Source organism: Xiphophorus couchianus, chromosome 10 (genome assembly GCF_001444195.1).
Source record: "Xiphophorus couchianus chromosome 10, X_couchianus-1.0, whole genome shotgun sequence".
Classification (NCBI taxonomy): Eukaryota; Metazoa; Chordata; class Actinopteri; order Cyprinodontiformes; family Poeciliidae; genus Xiphophorus; species Xiphophorus couchianus.
The window spans coordinates 5,845,006-5,854,928 of NC_040237.1; the positions used below are offsets into that span (position 1 = coordinate 5,845,006).

The following is a 9,923-nucleotide window of genomic DNA, read 5'->3' on the forward strand; positions in this document are numbered from 1 at the left end:
GCCTCAGGCCTGTGGATACGTGAGCACGGTCGTGCTTTATTGAAAAGACTAAAGCAGCATCAAATCTTCTTTTCAGACAGGGTCTATAATGTACTGCGCTGGAGGCTGTGATTAATTTGCAGTAAAAACCCAATTAATGACTAACTAAAATGTAATGGTGGGTAAAGTTCATCAACAAATATAATTTGTTTTCAAATACATCTTCCTTGTTTTCACTGACATGTTGTTGTATCCTTTACTATGAGTTAGCTTTACATTTTCTACCTAGAGATCCTTGAGTAAACACCCAAAAGTAGATTTGGTTGATGTAAAGTTTTGAATTGTATAACTGCACCGCTCATGGTGGCAGCATGTTGATTTTGATTAGAAGTTTTTGTAGACTTTAGTTCCTTTTTTTGGGTTGAGTGATCAAATGTTTGGACAATTATTGCCTTTCCTTTGGTTTTGGATATTGTATTGCTGGAAGATTTTTGTTCTTGCTTTTTAATTTTCCAACAAACTGGGATTTAAAGAGGAGTGGCAATAGCAAATGGGGTGGATTAGCAGAGCTTTTCATCAACTGATGGTGTCTTCTAGGACATGTTGCTTGTAGAATATCATCTCCACTGAAATTGAGTTGCTATCATATTTTGACAGACGGCTGCTATTCACAAAACGCTTTAGCCAGAGGCCTGTTCAGATTTATTGTGTGACTGACTGCTACTGGAGACTCTTCAAAGATGTTGAAATTATGCAAGTTACATTTAATTTGCCTTTGAAATAAATAATTTTTGAAGGGATTTGAAACCACAGTTAACTGCTGTTGCAGGAAACGCTTTACTTATTTGATGAACATGAATAATCCAGTAGATTTCATTCATGGAAATATGAACTACTTCTCAGTGAAACGTTGCAAAGAACATCTGTACAGAGAATTATGGAGAAACATTGTGATGACTTGCTGAAGGTGGAGTCTCAGAGAGAGAAGGAGCTTCTTAAAGAGACAGAGGTCAATTTCAAGACATTGAATTGTGAAATCAAGTTTCTTTTAACTCATGTTTTATATATACATTGTTTTTTATAACAATTGAAGGTACAGGTGACTAGATTGTGCTATAAAATGTCATTATGTACCTGGAAAACACAATACTGCCTCTTTAAACATGCAAGAAAAAAAATCTAAGGAAAACTCCAGGTATTTGTATGATGAGGGAATAACATTACAGCATAATATAGAGCTCAAAAATGCTATTTTACATTAAAAAAAACTTCAAATCCAGGCTAAAAAAATAATTTTAATTGGCTGGACTCTTTCATCTTTAGATATTTGATCCATATTGCAAAATGTCACTAAAATCCAAAGGTTTTAAAAATGTATATAAATGACAAATAAGTTTGGATTACGTAAATAATACTTTGGAAAAGCACCAATCAAATTCCCATCGGAAAGAAAAAAGAAATAGGACAAATAACTGTTACATATCTTAAGTTGCCAAGTTACAGTATTGCACTCAGGTTACATATTTCATAACAACAATATTGCCGTGCAAGACTGTATTAGTAATAAAGGCACCAAGAATATGCTTGTTGGGTTCATACTGACTTCAACGGAAATCTCTCAGGCTTCAGTGTTTTGAGGGTAACTCAACAGGCTGGAGGTCATGCAGCAACTTCTTGTCTCTTTCCCGTCTGGTGTCACAAGCAGAACCAGTGAATCCATGGCTTTCTATCCGCTGCAGTGGCTCGGGAATGAAGAGCGATTTGAGGTCTGTTAGGCGTGCACTGCCAGAGCCAGGAACTCCTCTCGGGTCTTGGGGTCCTCGAGGTAAACTCCCAGCATGGTGCTCGTCACCGTGCGGCTGTTCATCTTCTGGACACCGCGCATCACCATGCACATGTGACTGGCAACACAAACGCACACAGAAAAAGAGAGTGAACAGTCAGACTTAGAGCTGCAGAACAAAAGAACCCCTCAAGCCTGAGGGTGGTGCAGTTAAAGGGGAACGCCGCAGAATTTTCCACTTCTAAAAGCAGGAAGAATTTATACAGGCAGCTTTATTACCCCTGACAAAATCTTATTTGTTTTATTCTTGGGGAAACTCTTTTTGTGTGAACTTACGCTGCTTCTATAACTACAGCTACGCCTTTTGGCTGCAGCGCTTCACATATGCCCATGGCGATCTGCTTCGTCAGACGCTCTTGAACTAAAAAAGAAACAAAATGTGTCAGAACATACATTTTTTGATAAGTATTTTATGATTGTGACATCACAGATTAATCAAAAAAAATATTCTTCCCTCACCGGATATAAGAAAAAAAAACTAAATCAAGATGAAACCTCCACTGTGCTTCACAGTCGGAAACATCTATTAATCCATTTTCAAACTCTGCTTAGGGTGTTTTCACGCTTGATAGTCCAATTGGGGACCAAAATTGCAACTTTTGTTAGATCTTCAGCCCGTGTTTCTCGACACTGCATTGTGTCGAGAAACATGTTCCCCTCCTCGCTTGTGGTGGCGCTGCACCAAGAACTACTAAACAAAACAACACAAAGACCTTAGAAGAAAACACTGAGCGCAACTTCCTTCCTCATAAATTTTAAACCAAAATGGAGTAGCGTCAGATTTTAGCGGTTGTAGAATTTCTCTTTTGTCTTTGGTAAAAGACCGTGAGCCATTTCTCATTGTAGTGCTATATTGTAGCGTTTGTTTTGGTTGTATTTACCCAGAATGCCCTGTGCTATAGTCCACTTCCTGCTTTTGATGCGATCTCCAGTCTGCTTGCATCCATATATGCATCCGAACCACATCAGAGTTTACTTCAACCGAACTGAGACAGAGGTTTTTAGGCGCACCGGAGTTCAATTGCACATTCACACCTCCCCAATTAAGCTGGACTTTATTTTCAAACAGCTTAGAAATGGGTTAAAGTGCATTAAGAAGGACTGGTGTGAATGCATCCTTACTCGTTATAGGGTGGGGTTTATCTCAAGGCGGTGTACACTCTGAACACAGGCTCATGTGTAAGGTCAATTTAAAATACGTCCAGGGAACACAAAGGGAAAACATACAAACTTCCTGCAAGATTTAAACAGAGGGGTTGTGGGGAAATGTTGTAAACATTGTTCGAAGTGAACTTAATGTTTTTGCAGTTTCTCGGTGTTTGACTTACCCTGAAGTCGGCGGCTGAAGATCTCCACAATCCTGCAGAAGGAGAAACACAAAAAACAGAAAAGGCTGCTTACAGATCAGGTGTAATAATGATTAATCTTCAGATAAACACAAACTCGCATCGATCCTTTGGCCAGCGGGCCCTCTGAACTGTACAGCTTCTTTATTTGTGAATCATTCACCATACAGAATTCTCAGAGTGACTCGAGGGCAAGCTCTGTTGCAGTTATCCCGGGTTTGTGGGTCCAGATCCTCTCTGATTTTCAAGGGGGAAGGAGGAAACAAAAGAGGCTGTAATAATAACTACGATTCCCACCGGTCTGAAAGGATTTTCTCATGGCTCTAAGCGGATAGCATCTAGACTTGTGCCTGTCATTCTGCTAGAGGAAGAGACTATCTGATGGCCAGCGGGCTCAGACTCTAAGCCTCCAGGTCAAAGCACTAAGATAACAGAAGAATGCAGTCACCCAGCACTAACAGCAGGCGCATACAGTGGCAGCAGGCGGTTATGATGAGCGCTGTGTTACCTTGCCAGCTTGCTGAGTCCCACCACTTTTTTGTTTGGGATGTAGCCAATGTGAACCTGGAGAGAGAGCAGAGGAGCAGAGGTCACCAGAGGACCTACCAGATCATCGATGGGTGTTTGAAACACAAATGAAGGCGTTACCTTTCCAAAAAATGGTACCAAATGATGTTCGCACAGGGAAAACAGATCTATGTCCTTCACAATCACCATCTCATCGTGGTCCTCGTCAAATATGGCGTTGTTTAGGATGTCTGCAGGGTAATAAAAAATAGAGTATTCTTAAGAAATGCAGAAGTCTTGCATTAGTAACCAGTGAAGGGTTTTTGATCTGGCTAATATGGCTCTCTCTCTAGGGAGCCGTTTCAACATTGGGCATCACAACAGCTGTTTTCTACGGCTGGCAGTAAACTCAAGGTCAGTTTTGTTGATTTTCAATGTATCCAATACCTGATCAACTCTACTTAAAAATGTGAACTGTTTAAATAAAAGATATTCTGCACAAAATCGTAACCCCCTGCCCCCAAATCTTTAACTGGTGAATCTTTAATTATATTTGTGGAAATACAAAAAAACTGGATGCTTTTCTTTTGGATTAAGGCCTCCTTAGATTGAAAAAAGCAGTTATGATTATGAACTGTTATGATTTATGTTAAGTGGATCGATTACTGGTATTCCTTACTTTTTAATTTGTCATATATATGTGTGTATATATATGTGTATATATATGTATATATATATATATATAGGTATATATATATGTATGTGTGTGTGTGGGCGTGTGTGCGCGCGTGTATACATGTTTTTTAAAAAGTGCTGCAAAAAGGATGAATATTTTGCTAGAACTCATCATCTCTTATCCACATAAATCCATTATTGTGTATTGTATTCCATCCAACTTGTGTGTGGAAGCACAATGTGGATGTTGCTTAGTAAGGTACTAAATGTACCAGTCAATTTGATATGCACTGGTTGCTGGACCAGAAATGGGTGTTTAAATTGCACTATTTATTACTTAATTGGAGATAATTGGTTTCAGACATATCAAGCGGATATGCCTGAAACCTGTATCTTTTATTTTTTTTTATTGCTTTGGGACCCGGGGTTCCACCTGTTTCCAGGTTGTTAGTGCTCTTTTATCTCCCAAGAACTGAATGTTATGATTTTCCAACACTGGTTTCACCACATTGTTCCACTTCAAAAGAGAAAACTAATTAGACATGTTTTCTGGAAACTCAAAGGTGCATTTTCAAGAAAAAACAACATTTTAATGCAACAAAATGAATAAAAAGGCTGAAATGCAATGACCTCGAAATCTTGTAATTTCCTGGAAATGTTTGGGTTAAGCCTCTAATCCTAATCTCCATCTCTACCAACTTCAAAATACGCTATAGTACAAATGTTTAAAAACTTATCAAATATATATATATTAAGCCAAACATAACTGACAATAACATTCTCTAAATAAACAACATTTGTTTCAATGTACAAAAAAAAAAGATAAATCGAAATCTAAACTTTTATAAAATAATTTCAGTCGTGACTAAAATTTTTGTGGTTTTTGCACTACAGGTCATCCTGCTAATATAGATCCTAACTGATTAAACTAAATATCCATTCAACGATCAAAACTTTGATTACAACAATGTTGGGATCAAGTTCACATTGGAGGTTCACTTTTTTAGCTAAATTAAATGTAATAAAGAAACAGAAGAAGGAGATAAATAAATACAAAAATTGGTTTGGATGATTTCTATCATATGGATGGATGGATGGATGGATGGATGGATGGATGGATGGATGGATGGATAGATAGATAGATAGATAGATAGATAGATAGATAGATAGATAGATAGATAGATAGATAGATAGATAGATAGATAGATAGATAGATAGATAGATAGATAGATAGATAGATAGATAGATAGATAGATAGATAGATAGAAAAAAAGAAAGAACAGCAGAACTTAAATGTATTGTATTAAGTTCTGTTCACAGGAAATAAAATTACATGTTACCAAGTTAATTTATTTGGTTAAGTCAAATTAAGCAAATATAACAAAAATACATTTGACAAATTTCATTCAGTTACTTGTGACCAATTAACACTTTCTTTAAAATTGGAACTTAGTTTTATTTTTTCAGTGTAAATAATTCTGACACGTTCGGTTTCCCATACACTCACCGTCTCCAATCTTTTCTGCTACTGTTCCCTTTATAACAACGACACAAACCCAACTCCTGTCCTGTTGAGGTCCCAGAGGTCAAACTCACCATCGATGGTTTCATGGTAGCCCTTGGTGAGGAACTGGATGGCCTTGGCGGCGCGCAGCGGCGTGCGCAACAGACCCTCCCGGTCCTTGTCCTCTCCCAGGTGCCGCAGGATGCTGGTGTAGGCGGCCTCCAGCGCTGGTAAGCGGGACTCGTCCTCGACCTCCTTGCGGGATGTCTCATGCTTGCGGTGGACAACGGCGGACTTCTTGGTGTCGATGATGAGGTCGCTGAAGCCATTGTCGCAGTGGAACTCCACCGCGGTTTCTCCGACTTTCCCGTTGCAGTGAGAATTCATGTTGATTTTGATTAAAATAAAAATTGTGGGGTTTTTTTGTTTGTTTTTTGTTTTGGGAAAACAAGAAGAAAAAGCAGAATAAACAGCAGCAGAAGAAGAGTAGAAGCTGAGGTGACCCGGCTGGGCTGCTTGACTGGGAGCGCTCTCGGTGCGCTCTGCTCTTATAAAGCCTGCCAGGAGCGCACACAGCTGACCATTCGCCAGGTTTGCGGCGCCTACGTCAAAAACCAGCAGCCTCACAGACCCTCCCCGCTTTAAATCGTGAGGTTAAGCATGCAGGAGATTTTCTGCATCTGGCATCACTTGACACAAAATGCTTTAGGCGTATCTCCAACTGATTTGTTCTGGTTAAATTATATTTTACAACATTCATTCCCTTAAAAAACTCACGAGCTTCATGATACTTTTTTTTCAACATTTTTTGGGGGAAAGAGGAGTCAAAGTTAAGATTATGATGACTGGTTTCACAGTGGCAGGCACTCCTGACCAAATTCCAACTTCTGTGGATAATTAAAAATGGTAGATAAACCGATCTCCCACACGGACATCAGCATCCTTTCAGCATCCAACCAACCTTTGAATTAGGTATAGATTTGCAGATTTCTTCTTTTAAAATTAAATTATAGATTAAAGAGGTACGTGAATGCACTGAAGATGTAACCTTATGAACTTAAAGAGCATTTTCATGCATGCAGTGCCTTACACCAGTCTTACACAACCCTTGAACTTTTCCACAATTTTGTCACGTTACAACCACAAACTTTGTTGTATTTCACTTGGGTTTTATGTCATTAATCAATACAAAATAACTGTGAAGAGTTCAGGAAATGAATTACTTTTAATGATTAAAATGTAAAATGTAGTATGTTGTGTTCAGACATTTTTAATCTGGTGCTCCAGACACCTAATTAGTCTGTTTCCATACTATTCTGTGAAGGTATCAGAGGTTTGTTAGGGAACATTAGTGAATAAAATGCAGGTTAATAATGTATCTGAAACATCTAAGGAATATATTGTAAAGCATTATCTCAAGCAACTTCTCACTGTGCATGTGAACATCCATCATCTGAAATAGGTCAGATTCGGACTAATCTCCAAATCTGCCAAAGAGAACCAGCAAAAAGAAAATCTATAAGAAGTCCTGATTAGAGTGTGCTGCAAGGTATAAAGGCCCCAATATGTGAAACAAAGAACGCTGGTCAAATGTGAGCAAAATTGAACTTCTTTGCCAAACTAACACCACGGCCAGTCAAAGGTTGTATGGGGTCTTAAGCAGACTTTACTTCCTGAGGAAGCCATTTGTCTTAGAAGCAAGAACTCAATGGAGTGAACTTAATGTTTTGGATCCTAATTCCACCAAACCAAAACTCAGACGGTCAAACAGAACCAGGTGGAATTTCACCGGCAGAAACCTAACTTCCACATCCCATCCCCTGGCTGTAAGATGGTTATTTCATCATTTACAGAATATCAGTATCAAATCTGCAGTTAATAACACAGTTTCCTCTTCAGGCATCACTGGACCCAGTCTCAGTGTATTTTTTATTCTGTTTGTCCGCTGATTGATTCTGCATGTGGGTTGAAAGACTTCCTCAGAACATGACATAAAGGTTCATACTCTTTCAGCCTTGAAATATTTCATCACACAAATTTCGATGTGACTTGCTATTGAAAGGAACATCTTACACACTTTTCAAAAAAAAAAAAAAAACTCCTGAAAAGTGTGGCTTGCATTTTTTCTTGAGATTATTTTAAGTTATGGGGGACCAAAACTGACATAATTAAAAATAAAACTGGTAATGAATAGATGGCTGTGACGGAGGAGCCATCACGAGCTGGGACTTAGAGTCCGTGTCAGCATGCCCGCACAACCGCGCACACACGCCGACAAACACATACATAATCACTAACTAACTTTTGTTGCAGTTTGGACTGGGGCGGTTCATCGTCCCCCTTGAACGCGGTGTTCCTGCTTCAGTTAAACATTCATTCTAACTTATTTTTAGCATTAAACGTTTTCCCGGTTTTGTTTTCAAGTAGGGTGTTTCCGGATTGTGGCGTGCCGGGAGAGAGTCACATGAGGAGGTGATGTCATCAGAGCGCACTGGGTGTTGTCTATTAAATTGAGTATTGTATTTTGTTTACAAGTTTATTTATTTATTTTTTCTATTATTATTATTTTGTATACTTTACAAACTTCAAACTGATTTGAAGTTTGATTCAAATCAGAATCAAACTTCTGATTTGAGTTAGAAATAATTAGTATTTTTGCTAGTTTGGATTGTCTGTGGGCGGAGCCTGTGGCTTTAAAAGCAGGGCTCTGCTCCACAGGAGGCAGTCTGTGGTTAGACTCCTGAAGAAGTCACGCAGGAGGTGATGGACTATTGCAAGTGAAGGTACTAATGATTATTTAACCTGCTCTGGATGTCCTTTTTGTGTGATCTGCACCTGCCATCTTTGTGAGAGCTGAATAAATCCTCTTAAACGATCTCCGACTTGGAACAGTCATTTTTTTTTGACTAAATCATAATAGAACCCCGTCACAATGGCTCAAATAAATCAATACATTTAAAATGCACCACTTACTTTAAAAAATAACTTTCTGTCATGTTTATAATTTATCAATTTATTTTTAGCTTATTTCCAACAAATAATATTTACCAGCATATGAAATATGTTTAAATATTTTATGTGTAAAGGCATAACAATTTTTGTTTTTCCTTTTACACAGATGCATTTATGTCTATTTAATTTTTTTATATAAGTTTCTAATCTTGTTTCAAGTCTTTTCATTTCCATGTGTTTTTACATTTTTCTGTCTCAAATTTTATGCACTTATGCACCATTATGCAAAAGAGGATGGGCTCAACTTGTTATTGTGAGGATGGTTTTCTTCAGCAAGTACCAGTTAAACTTCATGATAAAATGGATGGAACTAAATATTGGGAGGTTCTAGAAGAAAAACTGGTAGAGGCAATTAAAGACATGACTGGAGGATCACCTTCCATTGAAACAATAATGCTAAGCATACAGCCACGATTAAGAGCAAAGCATCTTCATGTGTTGGAATGGCCCAGTCAAAGTTCAAAGCTAAATCCAGATGAAAATCTGCAGAAAATTAATGTTTGTAGATGTACTCTTTCTTGACTGAGGTGGGTGGTTTGGTCTGGTTCATCACATGATGTCGTCAGCAGCTCATTGGGCTCTTAAAGAAACTATTCTACTATAAATGAATTTTAGAAAATGATAATAATCTTGTACTTAATCAGTGCCTACTAGCTAAAAATTTTCCACGTTTTCAAAGAAATTTCTCATAATGTACTAAATGTACAATGTGGTTATGAATACTACATTTTAAGGCAAAGCGAAGCAATTTAGTATATCACATTTATAGCTACAGGGCAATTCAAAGTGCATTGATGGAAATGAAAATAAAAAAACAAGCAAAAACATTATATTGCAGTGAAAGTAAAGGAAACTTATGACAGGTTGTAAATTTGTTTGGATGGAGTTAAAAGTCTTTAGAAAATCATGAGGCTCATAAAAATAAAATCAGAGACGGGTTGAGCTGTTAATATGTTCTTGTTTTTAACTTGCTGTATCTAATGATTTTAGAAAGGTCATTCTGCCTGTTTTCCACTAAGATTCTGGAAAAATGAAGTAGTGTTTTGCAACCTACAGA

The 9,923-nt window shown here is 37.9% G+C and overlaps 1 protein-coding gene across 1 annotated transcript; it reads right to left on the minus strand.

Moving 5' to 3' along the window:
• Positions 1-1,297: 1,297 nt before the first annotated feature.
• On the minus strand, positions 1,298-6,396 carry gch2 (GTP cyclohydrolase 2). Its single transcript, XM_028029867.1, has 6 exons — positions 5,947-6,396; positions 3,817-3,926; positions 3,677-3,732; positions 3,151-3,182; positions 2,099-2,183; positions 1,298-1,880 (listed from the first exon to the last, which is right to left on the minus strand). Exons 1-6 carry the CDS (start codon positions 6,239-6,241, stop codon positions 1,751-1,753), a joined length of 708 nt encoding a protein of 235 aa, XP_027885668.1. The 5' UTR covers positions 6,242-6,396; the 3' UTR covers positions 1,298-1,750.
• Positions 6,397-9,923: the final 3,527 nt, after the last annotated feature.